This window comes from Doryrhamphus excisus, linkage group LG9, assembly GCF_037039965.1.
Source record: "Doryrhamphus excisus strain RoL-2023G ecotype Guam linkage group LG9, RoL_Dexc_Guam_v1.1, whole genome shotgun sequence".
In the NCBI taxonomy this organism is placed as follows: domain Eukaryota; kingdom Metazoa; phylum Chordata; class Actinopteri; order Syngnathiformes; family Syngnathidae; genus Doryrhamphus; species Doryrhamphus excisus.
Genome location: NC_136365.1, coordinates 347028 through 367956, shown reverse-complemented (window position 1 = coordinate 367956; position 20929 = coordinate 347028). Strand labels below are relative to the sequence as shown.

The following is a 20929-nucleotide window of genomic DNA, read 5'->3' as shown; positions in this document are numbered from 1 at the left end:
CAATATTGTTAATATCATTCTTCTGTTTATCAGTTTTATGACATAGAAATTTCACAGTTAGAGGCATTGAAAACCTGTTTCCAACCTTTGCAATAAAGATTTAGTTTATAACATGCGACTCTTCTAGACATGAAATGACACCCCATTGTCACCTTTAGCCTCTATGACCCATTTAGGATATAAGAGTAAATAAGCCATTTCAAACTAATAATACAGAACATAGAAAACTTCTAAATAGTTTGAACATTAACATAGAGCCCTCTAGACATGAACTAACACCCCTATAGTCACCCTTACACTTGTACTACCCAATATAGTAGACATAAAATGTATCATTTATATTTGACTACTTTTTTTAGTACAACAAAAATTAAAGATTTAATTCTTGCAATTATTATGTTATTATAGTATTTTATGTGTTCTGTGGACAGTGTAAGTGACTTAGTAGTTAGAACTCAGGAATAAGAGCACCAAAAGTCAACTTAGATCACAGCCTGTGATAATAACAAAGGTGTTATTATCGCGTTATTAAACCTGTGATAATAAAGGCGTTATTATCACATCTACGGTAACCATCAAAGTCATTAACTGAGACACAAAAATTCATGTATTCGTTTTGTCTTTTTCTTGCAAGGCTCTCTAGGGGTTGGAGGTCCACACAAATGTAATAGCAGAAGCACCGAGCTGTTAAAAACGTTTCATTCTTTATCTGGAAGCAAGACAGTTCTATTTGGTTTCTGGCCTTGTTCTCTGTACCACCAATCAATACGGTTGGAACTTAAGCGAAGGCCAGTGTGAACACTCGTGAACTCGGGATCCATGTTGTAAATGACATTATCTTCAGTGAGCCCTTGGCCATCAAAGCAATGCTGGAATCCAGGAATTGTTTAAGCTTGATGTTTCCACACAACAGCTGAAGTCAGTAGTTAGCAGTCAAGATCACCGTGTGACATTTAGACGAGCAGAAAGACAAACCATTTCATTTATTTTCACCAGTCTTACATTCAAAGCGCTCTAGTGAACACGTAGCACTACATCGTGTTAAGCCAACATCATGTCAGCATTGCATCGTATTACAAATGATCAATTAGGATTTTACACCACCGAGGTGACACATGAACACACGACGGCACGAGCGCCACGACATCACGCTTCAGTGTTGCATGGTGCAACCGGCGCTGCCGTGGTAAATCACAGCCAGTTGTAGTTGCATTCCAGTCCACTAGGGCGTCCCTGAGCAGCGGCGAGCAACTGGCGCTTGCTGCTGGTAGCAAACACGGGGAGCCTGGCCTGGTGTTGGAATGAGTGGTGGCCAATGGAAGTAAATATGGCTCCTTAGATTTGGACAGCCTCTTTCCTCCTCTGTGCTCTGCCAAGCCTGGGGGAGTCATTGGCCTTTAATTGCATTTGCACAAACGTAATGGCGCACAATTTCCAGTGAGAGGGAGGTGTGAGGGCGTGTGAGCTGGAAACTAATTCTTCACTGAGCAGCCACCACAAGAACTCAGTCAACTAGACTCAAAAAGTCAGTTTGATCAAGCCAATGACGTTACACTTAGCACAATTAGCGGAAATGCTACTTTGAATGGCATGTAGTTAGCATAGCATAACATTCAAAGCACAAACGTCTGCTTTTTAAAACCCTTGTTGCCAGATATTGTAGTTCCAGCATCATGTTAATGGCCTCTCATTATGAGTTTGGGTATGGACGCCAATAACTGAAGTTCTATGTTTAGCAATGTCACTACCTATGCTGTGGCGTCACACTCGCGACCTGTGTCAGAAACATCAGAAACAACATGGATGCCCTCAGAACAGTGTTGGTTGGAGCTATTTGGCAAGCGCTTTTTGCAAACCCAAACATTGCTTCACTTTAAAGAAGTCGGCCATCTTTGCTCAGATAACAATTCCACGTCCGAGGCGGCGTCCTCGTAGCAGGCTACGAGGCTGACTTGCTTTAGCAAGATCCCCAATCAAGATTGGGACCTTGTTGACTTTGTATTCTAAAAGACGGTTTAGAGGATTAGGTCAGGACCCAAGCTATCGCCCCACTGTGTTCCTTCCAACCAACAAGTTATTTCCATGCCACATATTATGTCTGGACAAAAATAGAGCCCATCCTTGCAAATAAATAAATCAAATCAATAATCCTTCTTTCAGTGTATCCAAACGCGTATTTGTCAGTAGCACATCGAGCTGTAAACCTTGGGAAACACGGATTTAACAAACACATCATACCTTGTAGGCAATGGAGTTGAGGACCTTCATGGCCAAATCAGACACTTCAGGAAAAGGGTCTGCAGCGAGGTGGAGAAGCACTCTCCAGATTTGAGTGTACACACTGTTGAATGACACGCCTGCGGAACAACAAATGTATGGAACCATCAGTCCAACAAATGTCTAGTGACACATAATAACAAGTAATAATAATAATAATAGTGCATATACAGGTATGTGGTTATGGCCCTCTCCAAAAATGATGACTCGTGTACAGAAAGAAAGAGAAACGAGAATTAAAATATGTAGTTGTGCATTGCTACACTTTGTCCTGTCATTTTCGTCCAAGCGCGAGGCAGACTCCTCTGAAGAAAAGTGAAAGTGAAATCAATTGGACATTTAAAATGCTGACCAACATTGACTGCATGCCGAGTCCAAGCCACTCAAATGCAGCGACCATCGTCAATGATGATGATGATGATATCGTTGTGAAAGAATATGAAATCACCAGTGCTCACCAAACAGCATAGCAGCTCCCACTTGAAGTGTCCTTCACAGGGTACGACAACCTTGGGGTATTCCTGATCCATTCAACTCTTGTAGTCAATTGTTTTATATCTACCTAGTCTTTGGCTAGCAGGAGTCACGGCTTGAAACCAGAGCACGGAGCTTCTTTTCCACCATCAAATTCCCTGTTTGGAAACACGGGCCCTCCCACACAAATATGCAAACTAACGAAAACCACAGGACAGGACAAAAGCAGCGTGCCGCCATTGTTCAGTAAGGATGGGGAACGGGACTAAGACCTGGAACTATTAATATTATTATTAATATTAATATTAATATACAGTTAGACACCCGGTGACCACTCATGTGACCCCTCGCCCACATTCTTTAGCTAATAGCCACGTGGCATTCCACAGCCATGCCATTACCACCACGCCGTATGCCCAAGACCCGTCTTCCTGATGTTGTTATTGTTACTGAAAGGGCTGGGAATGGCAGAGGGAAAATGACCCCCGTGTTGGGTAACGTGCCTCATTATTCAAAACATACAAAAACCAAAGCCGGCACCGTTACTGACAGCAGCTGTTATCGTGAAGACTAACCATCGTGGTGCTTTTCTTTAGTCCTGATTATCGACGCAAGGAGGGAGTTTGGTTCCTCCTTTTTAATGGTTCTTGACTGCTCGTGTTTATTTCCCATTTCTGCTGTCACTTTCTTGGGATTCACTTGTGGAAGTCTACCAACGTCTGCTGTGTCAGCAACAATCTCTTCGTCTGCCCCGCAGCCTTCCTAATTCTGGGCTTTTTCCCGCTTTGGCACGTTGCTTCCACAGCGGACGGAGCCGATGTTGCAGCTCCCTTCTTTTTACACATCAGCGACACAGACTGCTTCTCATTCCGCATCACATCAATCCCATCCATCCTCTTCCCCACTAAGTAGGCGATCGGGATCAGATCTCAGCTTTATTTCAGTGCCTGCACCCCTTCAACCCCCCAAGGTTTGCAACGAGGCCCACATGCATGGTGCTTAGCCTTGCATCGCACTCTTTCTTGTGGGAAAGAGCAAGAAGAGAACGCCACAGGAGAGGAGAAGATGATGAATAGGTGCTACAGAACGGCATGATATTTTAAAAACACGTTTTCTATTTTGGCTTCTCACATCCACACGGAAACAGAAGCTTTGGTTCTTTAAAACGGAGCTTTTGGAAAAGTCTAAAGATATTTTCACTTTATGTCAAAAGTAATATGCAACATTCTCTCATGTTTTTAATTGGATTGTTAAAGAATTAAAAATGTTTTCAAATTAATTAATCAGAATTAATCACCATTTGCAAGTATGTGTGAAATGTGCCTTTTTTATAAAAAAGACAGGATTTTATATGTTAAATGAAGTGGAATCACGCTAAAAGATCTAAACGAGCGCCTGTATGAAAATCTGTTTGCCCAACACTGGCTTCTTTAATCTTTACCTCCCCCAAGGTCTGCTTCCCCCGCCCTCTCCTCAAGCTCGGCTCCTCTGTTTACTTGCTAGCAATGGCTCGTACGGGAAAGCCACAATTGTTTACATTTCCTAAAGCCGTCACTGATTACCATCCATGTTCCAAGTCAGCTGTGATTGACAGCCAGTCAACCTATTTTAATGCGGGCAGAGAATGACAATACTACACTCGTGTGGAAAGAGATGCTTTTTTAACACCGGAAAGGGGTTCTTGTGGATGTTAACAGGTTGGAGGTGGGAGGGGGGGGGTTAAATGAGAAAATACATAGAGTGAATTATGAAGTTAAAATGCTGATTATGATGCTGCAGCAACATTGCACTTATTGACTGTGAAGCACATTTCATCAAGCCCCAGTCGGGGTGCAGACAAACGACAGTCTTGGTACACGAGTCCACACAAGGGTGGCTATTATTTAGTGCTTTGGCACGAGGACGCACGAGTGCTGTGAAGACGACTTGTGCAGAGTGAAATAGATGTCCAGTTGTAAAGATGCTCATTTTTGGCTGAATGAACTGCTGCATGCATGTTTTATTGCCCCCCGTGTGGTGAATTCCATAAAATACTTGCAAAGCATCTTCTGGTGCTTGGTTAGATTAAAAAAACATCCTGACATCTGAAAGCAGAAGGGAATATATCTGAGAGAGATTTCAGATGAGCTGTAAGCGGTACTTCATCAATTCAATGATGCTCTTTGAAAGGAGAAGCCTTAAATAGGATGACGCATTTAGAGGTGGCGTGTCAAGAAAGGAAATGTCATGTCACCTGCAGTTCAGCTTATGGACGTATAGCAGGGTGGCGGATAAGTCAATGCTGGGATTTCTCTTTTCTTGAGGCATGATGTTCCCCAAGAGATGGAACCTCATAAGATGGTGTATCTCTTACGATGGCACTGTTGACTTGACATTTGTGGCTTCAGTCGTAACGCAGCATATATATCATATTCAATGCTTGGAGTTTCATTACATTAAGTTTACACTTCATTTTTGTGCTACATAACTACATTATGATACCGTATTTTCCAGACTATAAGTCGCACTTTTTTCATAGGTTGGCTGTTTTAGATTCAATCCATTTTGCTGAGGAATGCGAAATGAACTAGTGAAAAGTAAGGCTACTTCACTGGCTGTCCAGACGCGTCTTCCCCCGTGGATCGCCATGTTTGTCGTTGTGTCGTCTACAGAAATGACATCATTGACGCTTCTGATTGGGTAAAATTGAGTTAACCGTTGATGGCTGCAGACAGAAATCGTTTTTCATCCAGTTCTTCATCCGTACAGTGGTGAAGATTTCTGTTGTTTACACTGGAGAGGGGCGTTTTTGGAAACATCCTGTGGACTACTAGGATTACTTTGGTAAAGGGACAGGACTAATTAGTGTGTTTCATAGGCAATTAACCAGTCATGTTTTCTAAATTGTTTTTATCTCTCTGTGTTACAGTAGCATAAAATGATGGCATGTTCATCTCTTACTAAGGGGGTCAAATGACAGGAGATCCATACTTAGCTCCCCCAGCGCATGCTATTGGCAGCTTTTGACTACCAACCACTCCATGTGCTTGCTGCTGGACGATTATTATAGAATGATAGCCCAGATGAACATGAAAATAGAATAAGCAACCAGTATCCAGATAGTTTATCCACCTCATTTTGGGTGTATGAACATAGCAAATGTACTTTCTCTGGCTACACTTATTGCATCATTTGTACAAAGAAATTATAGCAAGCAGGCAAAGAAAACCAGTGAATGCATGGATCAATAAATCACGACTGAAACTGCTCCAACTCCCACAGACTGTGATTATCCTGCTTGTTTTCTTGCAGCTGCAGCATTTATGGCTTCAATTTGTTTTAAAGCGCCACAGTACGTACTACACTGGCCCTTTCGCTCTTTTAAGCTTGCTTTTCCCTTAAAAGACGTGAATATATGTTTATCTATAAGAAAACTCCAAACAAATCACTACAAGTTGTGTTATTTCTGAGTAGAAAGTGTTTTGGGGACAAGTTCAGACCAACCAATAGATCAGACCAACCAACAAGGAAGTTTCAAATGATGACAAATGCCTCCAGGTTGAGTGAGGTCAGCGAGTGTCAATGAAAAGAATGAATACAAGTGCTGCACTGAAGGTGTGAGAGTTGCTCAACAAGAAATATTCAAATCCAGATTTATACAAAGTGCTTCATTTCATGTATACAGATGACGGATTGAGGCTCGCTCCATGCTTTTCCCCAGTTGTGCATAATGTGGCTGTCAGGGCCCACGTCAGGGAGGGTGTGCTTTTGACTTCTCCTACACCCACAAAACACTTTGAAATAAAAAGATGATTTGGTCTGAAACGGCTAAAACATTACCAAAGCAAATGTGAAGCCGTCGAACTAGAAGAGAAATTGCTTTTGGCTTTTGAAATATTAACAAGCTGATTTTGTTCTCCCGGCAGTCAGAACGTCTTTAGTCTCTGCTGGCACTGACGAATAGGAATTGGAATACACAGATTTGGTTGCCATATGCTTTTTTCACAAACACGGATCTTCAAAATACCGTCTTTGCAGGTATGGACTTGTAGTCTACATGTTTTTTGTGGATTTGGAAAAGGCATTCAACCGCCGGGAATACATGGTTGGTGTCACGTGACTACGTGCCTTTCGGTACTTGAACGTTGGCCTCCGCCAAGGCTGCCCTTTGGCACCAATTTCATGTTGAGGATTTCTAAGCACAGCCAAGACATGGAGATTGTCCAGTTTGGGGGCCTTAGGATCTCTAGCTATTTGCAATGTGGTCCTGATGGCCTCATCTGCAACCTTCAGCGTTTAATGGCCCAGTTTGCCGCCGAGTGTGAAGGGGTGAGGCTCACCCCCTCAAAATCTGAACCCATAGCTCTCAGTTGGAAAAATGGTGGCTTGCACCCTTTGGGAGGTGGTTGGGAGAGAGAAGTGTCTCGGGGTCTTGTTCGCAGTAAGGGAAGGTTGGAGCGTGAGGTCGACTGGCGGATCGGCTTTGCAGCCCAAGACGAACATCTCATGGATAATTTCATAAAACAAAAGACTAATGTGACAAATGTTTGAAAGCTAACGCTTAGCCTTTGCAACAACAAAAGTATCATTCCTCTCCTGGTAAAAGGCACTGAACCAGCAACTACATTTACTTGCACACAAAAATATGATTTATGGTGGATGTCCATTTGTACGTACATGACCAGGGTTTAAGAAGTTCAAGGTCAATGGAACTCGTACTACAGCAAAACTGTTACCTATGAGGGAGTTGAGTGACGAATAGGAAGACACCCGGCGCATTTTGTCCAGGGTCTCGAAGGAGAGAATGTATTCGTCGTTGTCGGGGCTTCCCAGTGTGCTGCTGGCGCTGCTGCTGGTGCTGAGGTTTCCGGGAGAGAACGCTGCTGGTGCACCTGAATGAGCAACACGGGGATCTCACTTTTGGATGCAAGAGTGAAAAGTCAAACACGTAAAAGAACACAAGAAATACTTACACGGATAGAAACATCTCAATAATAATCGATAATATCCATGGGCAGATATTATCGGACATCCCTAGTTGCATTCCAAGACACCCACACATTCATAAAAATGAGACGCCCATAAAAATGTTTAACAAAAGCCGTAACGATTGACATCCCACACCTTTGACATGAATGAGTAGTACTTTAGAAAAGAACATTTCATGTTCCACTTCGTCCATCATCCCTTTAAACGGCTCAGACTTTTTTCATGTAATCTGCCACTCCTACCCTCTTCATTGAGGTTGAGGTTCTGCAGGCTCTTGTTCAGGTTGCGGGCGGTGGTAACCGCACGAATGTTGGTATAAGAGTTGACAGATCGCAGCCGTGGGATTGCTGGGCTGTCTCTCACTGGAGTCAAGTTTCCAGGCTCTGGAATCACATAGGAGAATAAACAAAAGGGCAGAATGTGAAAAACACAGCTGATACAAGCTGTACCCCAACAATGCCACGCAACACAATAACAGGATACTTTTTAATATACTCTATATTTGTATTTTGTTGTATATTTGTAAATGTTAAACATTTGATTGGAATCTCTCGCTCAAATCATCCGTTTTTCTCTCTTGGACGGCAGTTCCACCGCAGTGAGTAGCTTTGGGTGGCGGGTTGGGGGGGGGTGGCTTCCAAACACAGACACAAACATGCTTAGTGTAGCCACCTGTGATGCGATCGCTCCTCTGCATACTATTTGCATGTGTGTGTCTGGGGTGAGTGGGCGGATGATGGTGATCATGACACAAACACTAACCCAAACGTTAAAAGCGATGCTTGGCATGACTTATACTTTATGTTGCATACAGTGTGCTGCAGCGTGCTCACAGGACTAACATGACATGAAATGTTGTGTCTATGCCGTCTGTTCCTTCCTCCAGGACAGCTGGCTACGAGAGAGGAGGTGTTGGAATGAGGGATGGCGGGTCATTCTGTGGACAGGTTTGTCGTCAAGCAGGATATTTTCCACATGTGTGCTGGGACCGAAGCGTTAGACAAGCCTGAGAGGCGAATGTGGTGTGGGAATGTTACATTTTGTGTGCTTTCAACCAGCTTTTCCAACAGACGCCTCAATATGTTCACTAAATATATGATGACCTTGACCTAAAAATATGTTAAATGTGTTCAAGTGTGCCCTATACAGCTTTGTGCTGGACTTGAACTTGACGTATAGGAAACAATTTGGGGTGGTTAAAGTACAAAACCATTGCTAATTCAGTGCATATAGTGCCCAGATACCCATGGGTGCCAAATTCAATGCCCTTTGGAGGGTCCCACTACAAAAGGTGGAAGTGAACGTGACAGAACCCGTGTGTGATCGGTGGGTACCTGCTGTGTTGGCTGGTGACGGCACCGTGTAGTTCTTCTCCTCTTCTATGAACTGAATGGCAACAGTACAGAAGTTGCTTTCATACTGGACCACCAGATGACTCAACGCTACCACCAACTCCTGGCAAACACAAAAACACAAGCACAGATTGGGGGAATGACTACGGTGTTTGATCACTGACCCCAAAGCATTCTGACCCCACAGACCGCTTATGTTTACATTAAACATATCAATTAGTCCTGTCCCTTTAAGAAAAGAAGGTAGTGCTAATCACAACTCTTGTTGTGGACAAAAGACGCCTGTCACGGTCTCATTCATGCAAACCTCTCTCCAATGGAAAAAGGACTGGATTCAGACTGTGTGTGTGTGTGTGTGTGTGTGTGTGTGTAACAACCTTGCGGACCACGGGGCTGCCATCGTTGATGAGCTGGGCCAGCATCATGGCCACATTGTGATCGATGGTGGTGGAGTGGTCCGTCCTCTCAGCAGAGTTTCCCACAAAGGTACCGAGAGCAAAAACAGCTGCACACCTCACCTGTAGCAACACATCCGTTCCCAGCCCTCAATTCACACTCCCTGTGCTTCCGCGCATGGCTTCTTTGCCGTGTTAACGCTACAAACACAGGCTTAAAACCTCGAGAGGCTGGTTAGAAGAAGACAACCCCAAAATAAATCACACTTTTCTCGGCATGTGCGAGGTCTACATGGATGATCATGGTATGAAAGCAAAATAGCAGATTGTGATGTTACTGTAAATATGACGGACAGATCTTTAATGCTGCATAGGAGTAAATCAACCGTTTATTCAATGAGTAGCAATTAGCTTTTGAACAAAGGTTTAATGAAAGCAAAGAAAAATGTACTTGAGCGCCCCGCTTCAGGAAGAACCACGCTAAGTACCTCTCCAGCTGTTTCCAAAACATCAGCCCTCGCGATAATCTCTCACCTCAGGGATTGGATCGGACAACAACGTGTATAGCTTCTCATGCGCACTATCGCGAACTCCACACCACCGGGCCGGGTCAAAGTTCTGCCAGATGCGTCCCAGGCATATGGCCACCCACTGGCGAAGAAGGGGATGGGGGTCCGAAAGCTGCTCCAGACAGTTTGCTATGAGGTTGCCCTGCAGACAGGCCTCCTGGGGGAAGGGGGGAAGGGCAGATTGATGAGTCTGGACGCTATTTGCCGGCTAATCCGCGACATCACGCAGACTGTCCAAGCTAGGACCAAGCTAGTCATTTCATTAGCCAAGACATCAATGCTAATAAGCTAATAAGAATCCACACAAACAAGGTCTATGAGCCGTGCGCCCATATCATCCATTCCCTTGAACCACACCAATCCTCTTCCCTCTGTCAACAAAAGCTAATTGGTGCTAGGCGGCTAAAATAAGCCGGGATCAAAAGGAAATCCTTTAAAAACATTTTTAGCAGCGAGTCTCCGAGTTTGGTTTCTTCGTGTTCCTGTATGAAGTACGGCAGACGCCTTGTAGGGAAGGTTGGATGGTTCAGCATAATGTCACTGGGAAAACAACATTAATAATTACTGCTCTCTTCGCCACTTTTAAGTTGATGCTTGTCCTCATTTGGGGCGTCTGTGATGATTGCTATTGGAAATACATACTCTCCTGTTGAGATGTTTCACTGTGTCGTCCTGTGTAGTCCTCATCAACATTTCAAGACCAGTTGGAAAAGCTACCACAATTTATACTGCATGTCAATTTGTCTTACTGAGCTGACTTTCAGTTCCTGTTCCCAAGTATTAGCAAGCTAATATGCTGCTAGCAAGGATGTATTATGATAAAAATACATTCGGAGTAGTGCCAACAGGCCAAGTGAGATTCCACTGTCTTAAGCCCCCCCCCCCCCCCCCTCCATTGAATGTGTTTCGTATCATTTGTGCGTCCTTCCATCATGGTGCTTAGTAGCCGAAGCCCGTTTTGACAGCGCTGACGATGTCGTCGTGAGGCAACAGGAAGGAATAATGGAGATGTGGAGCAGGCAGAGTCCTTCTGTTATGCTGGAGATCATCTATTATTAAAAGGCCCAGGAGAGAGGTAGGGGCATCGAGTACATTGAGTACACAGTAATACGGAGGAAAATGTGTTGGTCTGATTTGTTACGTTTATACAAGAAGTTTGGCAAGTTGATGAAAGAATACAAGCCGTCAGGGAGATGAATGACTGGAATAATGCTCCCAACTGGACAGGAAAAGGCTCAAATGCTTTCTTAGTGGAATATCTTCAACGCGGTGTGTGTGCTTGATGAAATGAAGACGTCCAGTGCATCATCTCAGTATTGTTGATTCAGCTCACAGACAAAATATTTCAAGATATGAAAAAGCAGAGGCGAGCTGAGGCCAAGTCCACGTGTTTGGGGCAAATCCGCAAAGGTTTTTATACCGTTTCAGACAGCATTCGGCAGCCACTCGTTAGTGAGTCCTCTATGCCACCTATTCTCCTTATATATGAGGATATATAACATATAACGTTCACACTCACATTCATATGTATGGGCAATTTACAGTCGCCAACTAACATGGAATGTGGACACATTAACCCATATTGGATGTGCCAATGCACTGGATGTGACAAATGTCATATTTGTCCATCTGAATTAGCTTTATAGAAGCTCAGCGGTTGCGCTCCAGCGTCATCTACCAGTCCATTTGCTGGGCTGAAGGTGTGACTCCAGGATTCAATGCTCCTTTTCTGTCACATTCTTCTGGCCAATGCCAGCGCACCCTGAAGTGCTCTGGTGCCCCCAGAGGAGGGACGGGACACACTTTGAAAACCCTGGCATTAAGAAAAAAGAACATTCCAAAATTCCAGTCTTGTGTGCTGCTAGGGGACAGGATACATAAAAATAGGTGTTATGATAGAGAGAGGGACGACGTCTGGGCAACCAGCCATATATTATACATACATTCTATACAGTACATAGTCTGCATGTACCAATAGACAGACATTGTTTGGTATTGTACATTTTTCTTGTTGTATTCACAGGGTAGTTCCACATTGTTGTTTACACAACTCATGCAATTCATGAGTTGGCAGCGATGGAAAGGCTTAACCAATCTGGGTGTGATGTACTCCAGCCAACTGTACCACGTATGTGGTGGCATCGCTAGTACTCGCGGTCATCAAGGGGGGAAAAAAGAGGCGACTACCCGCAGGGAGGCGTTTACTATTTTAAGTGGCAAAACATCCAACGAACAAATGAGCCAGTTTATTTATCGATTAGAGCGGAGGACACTACTTGAGGCGGTAAAAAAGTGGATGTCGGCACTAAATCCCAACTGGATTTTTAGACAAGCAGTGTAAATCGTGCTGAGGAAAGCAAATAAATACTTGGCTTGTTTGTCTTTGCGCCTGTGATGGGCACATTCGAAGGAGGATAGGGAACGCACGCCGCCTACCTGTCCGGTGCTGTAGCTGTTCACAATGACTGCCAAGATGAAGACAGCCATGGTCCGATGCTCGGCCTGCGGGGGGGGGGGGGGGTCATTAAATGCTGTTGTACTTAAAAATACTCTTGTGCTTATGTTTGCAATGCGGTTGATTGAATATGGACTGACTTGAATCACGGGTCTTATTCACACCATTCCCCTCCCTCATCACTTCTATTCTGCTCTTTGACTGCAATTTCCCTTACTTTGTGGATTATTTCCAGTTTATCAGGGAGTGGTTCTGATGACTTGTATTGTGCAAGGTGATATTGATCGCTTGTGAGAAAAGCAATGACTTGAATTATATGGGACGTCTTTATTTGGCATAAAAAGGTGGAGGGTGAGCAAGCGCATTGGATTATTGAATCTTTGGTATTTTATTTTTGTTATGAAATGGAAACATTTCAAACCTGCATGGATTGTGCACATGCATGTGTTTGAGCATGGAATCACTTCTATGCCGCTGTATTAGTGCCATTTCCGTGACATTGCGGATAACTTCCGGTCTAACCGTGTTGTTGTGATTATGTCTACCCTGCAAGGTGAGTTGTCGTTGTTGACTTGCAAGAGTAGCGAGTGCATTACTCAAACGACATTACATCTCTTTGCTGAGCACATGGATGTAGTTGCGGGTGAGCAGGGTGCCTTGGGTTGGATTTGGGTACCCGAGAAGGTGGTATCACTTGAAGACACGAGGCACAGACTGCATTGATTTGAAGCTCTAGCCAGATAAAACACATTGTCCAAACAGAGGAACAGTGTCTTTGTGTCTGCTGCGTGTAAAAAATACCACATACTAAAGTGTGCCCTAAAAACGATGAAAGAAATGATACAAATCCATCTACCGTTTCACATGCGATGATTACCAAAGTTCACCTCGCTGTGCACCGAGCGCATTTTGCTGCATCCAAAACATGCACTTTGACCACTCTGATAAAAACGTAACTTGTTGCTAACAAATACGGTGTAGTTCGCACACAATGCAACTAAAATTGAATCATGGATGACTATATGCAAATGAGCTGACGTCTGCCATCACGCACAATGTGAATTTTAGAATATTTCTGGATTTCTATGATTTCTGCGGTTATTGCATCACAACCCACTTTTATGATGTGTTGCTTATCATCAAGGACCTGTGAGAAGTCAAGTGCAAGTACGCCCATAGTCGCATTAAAATACTCACGGGCATGTAGCTGTCAGCCAAAACAGACAGGAAATACTTGTGGCCGTTGTCCTTGACCAGGTCAGCTTGACAAGACTACGGACAGATGGAGGAGGGAAACAGGTACAGATGATACACAATAGCAAGAAGAGCTTTCAAAAAACTAATATTTGATCATTTGCAGTTCAGCTGAGTTGAGGCTTAATCTCTTTTTTATCTGAAAAGTCCTGTCCAAGATCATACGAGAACCATATATGTATATGTTTGTATATTTTGTTGTGTTCATTCTGAATTCAATTCCTTGATTCTCCACCCACAAGAATTGAAATGGTTACAATAAAACCTGTCCGGATTGGAATAATTCCCTCCAAGTTACATGCCATCAACCACTCGGTTGAACAATATGACAATATTAGCCATTATTTTAAATGTAAATAACATGTAAACATCTGCAATGTCGTCTGTTCATCGCTTGCTAAACGATGGACGCTGGTGGGGTTCTAAGCAGTCGGGGTTCTAAGCAGTCGGGGTTCTAAGCAGTCAGGAAACATTAAAATGGTCCAGTCAAGAATAATCACTTACGCTGTCCACAGCCAGGATTTTAGCCCAAATGAAAACCAGCAGGGGTCGCAGCTCTCTGGCTGAGCTCTGGAGGAGCTTCAACACGTAAGGGAAGATCCCAACCGACAGGGCCTGGAGACACAGATACCTCCAGCTTAGGTGTGATGATCCAGGTCTAAGCTTACCTCTAATCAGGGAAGAATGACTATACAGACATACGATTACAATGACAGATGATAAAAGATGATAAAAACTAAGAATTGTGTCCAAATGTAATGATTCATTTTGGAGCTCAGTGAAGATCTTTAAAGAGTTGTAGATTCACAAAATGAAGTGTTTGGGAAGCATTTCTAAATAACTGCTGATTTCCAAGGCCATCATTTAAAAAACTGGTTATCTTTTGGTACTTTGGACCCATACTGTCCCTCAAATGAAAGAAAATGGGTCTGGATGTTCAAGAACAACCCAGGAACCACCAAGACCCACGCATGCCAGGAAAGTGAAACTGCCGGAAGACCAGTGCCCCTGTCCACAGTGAGGACAGCTTTACCTACCACCAACTGAGAGGTTACTGACCCAGAAAGAAGGCCCTGCACTCCCAAGGGAGTTGGCAGTCACTGAGAAGAAATTAGGAGAAGAAATGAACAACCTATGCTGTGATGGCTTCTAACACCCCTGCTCAAGAAGACAGTTTGACAATCATCTCCTGGATGCCTCAGACAAGGCTTGGAGAAGGTGATGTGGTCACATGACACCAAAACTGAGCTCTTTGGCATCAAGTGGACTTGTGGGCGTCTTTGAACCCTGCATCTTACAGAGCGGACTGGCTAATTAATGACCATGTTCTAATCCTGTGACAGCTCCTATAGAATGGAATACAATAGTTATTCTATTCTGACTCACTGTCATCTACAAAGAACTTAACTCATCACACATCAACTTAACACTCAAAATGTAGCCAGTTAATATACAAGACACATATTGTGTGTGTAACAATATGTCATTTCTGTATAAATCTGTTTTTCTCTCTAAATTTAGTGGGTGCAGGCTAACCACTGGTGCGTCTTATATCTGCAATGACGGTACTGTATTTTCCATACGGTTTAATACTGCACTTGGACCTTGACCAGCAGTACTTCCATTAATGATCGCGTTTGAGCACCGACATCATTACAGTGTAAATAATTTGTAATGCATATTTAATGCTATTAAAACAAACGATTGTAGCTATATGCAGACATTTAAATCATGGCCAACAATCTGGTGGTTAAAGTGCGAGACTGTGAGGAACGTACCAAGCTGACAGCCCATGGTCCAAGGTCCAGAAAGCGGCCAAGAAGGTCCAGAGCCCGAAGTCGATGAACTTGACTCAGGAGGACCTAATTTAAAAAAAAGAAAGAAAGGTCAGCGATGAATTTCCGCTTCCTCCAGGATGAACAGGAAGCTTGAACCAGAGACTGCAGGAGAAACAGCTCATAGGCCGAGGAGGTGGAGTGTAAACAGATGGCTGGACCTCCACGACGACGACCATGCTGGCACCAGGCCACACTAGTTTTTGTTTGTAAGGGGGGGGTATCCTCGCCAATGACATTTTCACTTGGCTAAAACACCTGACCACAGGGAATGCAGTATGGATGAACACCAGCGTAGAGCCAAGTCAGTGTCCATGTGTTGGTTACAAAGATTTTTGCGTGTGTGTGTGTGTGTGTGTGTGTGTGTGTGCGTGCGTGAGGGCCGAACGTCCCAAAGTGACTGTCCCACGGCGTGTGTGGGACGGAGCATATGGAGGAACATGGGTGCTCACATGCTTGCACAACGCCGACACAAGATGTATTATTAGCAAGACACGAATCTTGTGATCAGGACGACCACAAGTACAGATGGAGGAGGACCTTTCCCGCCTTACCTACACCTCAGTACACAAAGCTACACAACAGTGTGTGTGTGTGTGTGTGTGTGTGTGTGTGTTGTGTAAATAATAAAAAAGGCACACACAGTTTTCAAAGCTTTTCATCCTCAGTTGTCCATCTGGTGATTTGACAGATAGAACCACATTTAATACACAAGTTGACAAACACTTCCTGTTTTAAATGCCAAGGCCGGGGTTGTAAGTACAATCCCTCACTAATGCTGCTATATGAAAATGCATGTGCCCGCCTGGTTGCCCCCCCCCCCTTTTTGGCATAAACCTTGATGTGTGAAGGATAAGCATGATTCCTAATCACACTGCCTGGATGCACGGACATGTTAGCTTATAATACACATGGACATGAGTCTTGGTCAATGTTAAGCAAACCCAACAGTGGCCCTCAACAGACGTAGTATTTGCAAATATTTCACTGGCCAAGCTTACGTTACCTGGAAGATGCACAATTTTGACCGTTTACTGATGAAGTCTGACTATGACGACACAGTGCACACGGTGTTATTGAAAGGGAATTTCATTCGCACATTTTAACTCGGTAAAAATCAACACTGATCACAAATTTATGGCAACTAGGAAAACTATTCGTAACATCACGTCTACTCAGTAAACAAAAACAGTAAAGCCCACTTTGGCAAGTGGGAGTCATGGCTGCCAATAGTGTCAAGGAGAAGCCAGAGCTCGAAAACTCCTTTCTCTCCTTAAAATCTTCCGTTTGGTAACATTTGGTCTCCTCTCTGAAATACGTACTATAAATGGACAAAGGCAGGTTCAGTAGCGAGATGCTGGAACCATTATTTAATCGGCTTCATAGACAATAATCAAGCACATTTTGAACGCACCCACACACACTTCAGTTCCAAATGTAAAAATTGTCAACAGTTAATGTTATATTTGTAAATTGTTATATTTATGCAAATCAACTGTTTTCTTGTCTACTTTATTTTGTGGCATAGTTGTTTATATATTTTGGCTAAATATACGTATATTGCTAAATTTGTGTCAAAGTGGAAGTTATGCTTAACAAAAAGCTGTTTCTCCTCCCTTTTTGTTGAGAAAGGATTTTTTAGCTGAAACTTATTTATGTTCTAAAGAATGAAAAAGGGTGGAAACATTTTTTTTCCTGATGAAAGATGAGTCTCACCTTTCTTTGGTATTTACCGTACCAAAAACCAGTCCAAATCATCCAAAATGGCGGGTACTGGGAGTCACAGCTTTAGAAAAATGTGCAGGGTTGGATGAGTAAAAACCAAGACACGTACCAAACCATGACGTTGGCATACCTTTTCACCGCTAATATTGAGTAAACGGCTACACGGCGGCCAAGTGGTTTTGCGCGCAGGCCACACAGCTAGGAGACCGATTGGAGAAAGTTCGATCCCACCCTCGGCCATCTCTGTGTGGAGTTTGCATGTTCTCCCCGTGCATGCGTGGCTTTTCTCCGGGTACTCCGGTTTCCTCCCACATTCCAAAAACATGCTAGGTTAATTAGCCACTCCAAATTGTCCATAGGTATGAATGTGAGTGTGAATGGTTGTTTGTCTATATGTGCCCTGGGATTGGCTGGCCACCAGTCCAGGGTGGACCCCGCCTCTCGCCCCAAGACAGCTGGGATAGGCTCCAGCACGCTTGCAAACCTCGTGAGGATAAGCGGTAGGAAATGAATGAATATTTAGTGAAAGTATTGCACGTGCATCCTTATTGCAGTGGATGTGATGAGGTTGTGCAGGTTGCGGCTCGTGAGTGTAATTCCACTGTTGTGATATTGATGGACTGGTGTTAAATGTCATTTCAGTGCATGCTGAGAAGGACACGTTTACGCATCCATTCAATATATGAGAGGGCTTGAAGCAGCCTTAAGATTACTGCGCTGCATAATGTTGCGTAATGTTGAAGGCTCCTGCTGCTCCAGCTCTTAACAAGTCCTGGCAGAACTGCCAACAGAGGGCTGAGTCAGCAGGAAATTACCACTCACAGCAACGCACCGCCATTGGGTATGATATAATACACAATACAACAGCTGTACGACCCAGTGGGACGAGGACAGAAAATTCCAACAGCTGATGCAAAGAATAGACCCCAATGACAATGACAGACACCCCAATGAGAACCTAAAAACAAATGTTCTCCACGGGGAACAGATATGACGCTCTGGTCTTTATAGATGGGCTCTAATGAAGAAAATGAGCCTGCTCGTGTAGCAGATACAGCAGCTTTAAAGAGAAGTACAGTAATGGTGCGGAAAGTAGTGCTGCAGTGGAAATGCTCCAGTCCGTGGAGAAGAGCTGATCTATGAGCTCAATCAAGATGCTATGAACGCTATGAACTAAAGAGGTTGCTTGTGCATAAAGGAAGAATAAAGCCTGTTTAAACTCAATTTCCACCACTGCTGACGGGGGCTATCGGTTACAGGGATGGCATCCTGGCAGCGCCACATTCCTCTTTGTTACGTACGGCCTCATCCCGACCTGACGCCGGGCATCAAGCTGGAAAGCTTAGTGAGCTGTGGTGTAAAGGTTCAATCTCCAGCTGGATGGCCACGTTATTTTCCACTAGGGGTGGAAGTGTACGCCCTCATCGCGCCTCGGTACGTGCCTTGGTCCTACGGTCACGGCTTCGTTCACTTTGGGAGCCTGCTTAGCTTTTGTGTAAGCAGCTTTGATGATTTTTAAAATGGATGACTAAAAACTACAAGCTGCTGGCAGGTAATTCTGCAATAAATACAACTCTTAAATGTAAAAAATACAACAAAAAAGAAATGACCATAAAATATGCACATGAGGATGAATGACATCCCCATCAGCAGAGGAGTGCATCAACAGTGACTTACCCCCATTACATCACGTGGAGTTGTGGACGGATTTCAGTGATGAGGAACTTAGTTCTGATTCGTTGGGGGCCATTTAAGTAAAGTGTTTGACTTCTGAAAGGAATATGTATTCAAAGAGTATGTCACAAAAATCCCCGCGACCCTCGTGAGGATAAGCGGAAGAAAATGAATGAATGAATGAATGAATGAATGAACATCACAAAAATGCCTCAGACCTCACAATCGCGGATGAAGACTACTGTGACGAGACTCTTGTGTCGCATCCACACGTGTAAACACCGTGGAACACAACACAACATTGGCCAGTCAGTGATACAACCGGAGAGAAAGAAATGAGGTCTGATTTTTTGCGATGCAAACGTATTACTCTTTTGAACGCATATTGTTTTGAGAAGCCATACTCTTTACATAAGTGGCCCCACCATCGAACCATTTAACCATCTGAAGGTAGCATTGTGTTGTAGGTGACAAGAAAAGAAGCGCATAGTCGTATCTCAACACTTAGTGGTTCCATTCTCACGGTTTTACTCTATCTGGGTTTTCAAACATATACCATGAACTAATAAATCATGCTTTTGTGGTTCAATATGACTTATTCTTGGTCAATAAATATGCATATTGCAGCAAATGTTGCCTAAATTCAACCTTATCAAGCATACAAATGCCCAAATGAATTCAAATACAAATATAAACCATTCAACAGATGCCCTGAAAGAGACTATATGTAGTAGTCTACACTGGTAACTAGGTATTAGTAATGTTACTGTCATCTTCAGTGAGATGCACAAGCACCAGAATAGATCGCCGGAACAACAGGCTTTTATTGCAGGTTTGAATGATCTCACAGCAGGCACACTAATCCCTATTAAAAGTCCCTGGTAAAAACATGAGCTACTGTTGTGGCCGTAACCCAGAACTTGAATTCTGCCTTGAGAGACTTTACTTAGTGTAATACATTTCATTTTTTCAGATTTTTTCAGATTTATATTGCAAATTGTGTGTAACGTAAGGCGGATGTCTTGCACTGAGCAGTGACTAAATATTTGGACATTTCAAGGAATCAAAGGGATCCAGTTGTGTGTGCCCTCAATGTGAGCGTGCACCTTTCTTTCGGTTGGATGTTTAAAAGGCCACTTGAAGGTGTAATTCCTTGTGTGTGAGCGTATACCTGCAATACAATAGGGAGCTGCTCAGGAGGGTTCCGGTTCTCCACGCCCATCGTCAACCAAACCTGAAACGCTGTCAGCTGCTCTGCAAAAAAAGGACTGTGCTGTGGAAACACGTGCACACACGCACACACACACACACAGACACGCACACACACACACACACAGAAACAGAAAGAGACAGACAAGCATTAGGATCCAGACTGCAGTGACTAAGTTCACGTTAGAACGGTTGTGACACACGAGCCAAGGATGACAATGCACTGCAGTAACGACATCAATCCTGATGATCACCTTTAGCCTCGCTCACTGGCTCACTGGCTCACTGGCTCACTGCTGCTGACTGATTGCTTGCTGGAGGGCTTTTGATCACGGGCGAGTGCTAATACTGCGGCAGGAATTACGACAGTTAACAACTGATGATGGATGTGACGAGGGAAGTGTCAATGCCTTGTGGCTGGATGGCTAAATTGACGTGTGCATAATCAAAGCTTAGGAAGTCCATACACAAGAAGGAAGTGCACTGTATTAGCTTCAACATTGAGCTTTTGTACGTCAGTGGGGACATGCAAAACTATTTCATTCAAAGAACAAAGTCCTTGTATTTGATCATTTTCCAGGAAATACTATTAGTCACAATACCGCTAGAGTAAAGATAATACAGTGGAGAAAATAAGTTTATTTTTAGAGAAAACAAGTTTGTATTTCATTGTGTGAAGGTATTTGATCCCCTACCAACCATCAAGCATTTTCATCCCCCCAGAATGTTTATATGTCCTTGA

At 43.6% G+C, this 20929-nt stretch overlaps 1 protein-coding gene across 4 annotated transcripts in view; it reads right to left on the bottom strand.

The window, feature by feature from the left end:
- Positions 1–20929, bottom strand: part of rptor (regulatory associated protein of MTOR, complex 1) — a 113174-nt gene that overhangs the window by 30913 nt on the left and 61332 nt on the right. For all 4 annotated transcript variants that reach the window (XM_058073540.2, XM_078793126.1, XM_058073619.2 and 1 more), the window contains exons 12-22: positions 20150–20251; positions 15523–15606; positions 14249–14359; positions 13688–13762; positions 12472–12537; positions 10001–10192; positions 9449–9589; positions 9054–9174; positions 7962–8102; positions 7467–7622; positions 2239–2357 (exon numbers count right to left, since the gene is read on the bottom strand). In XM_058073540.2, coding sequence (XP_057929523.2) covers positions 2239–2357; positions 7467–7622; positions 7962–8102; positions 9054–9174; positions 9449–9589; positions 10001–10192; positions 12472–12537; positions 13688–13762; positions 14249–14359; positions 15523–15606; positions 20150–20251 — 1308 coding nt within the window. The remainder of the gene's footprint in view (positions 1–2238; positions 2358–7466; positions 7623–7961; positions 8103–9053; positions 9175–9448; positions 9590–10000; positions 10193–12471; positions 12538–13687; positions 13763–14248; positions 14360–15522; positions 15607–20149; positions 20252–20929) is intronic.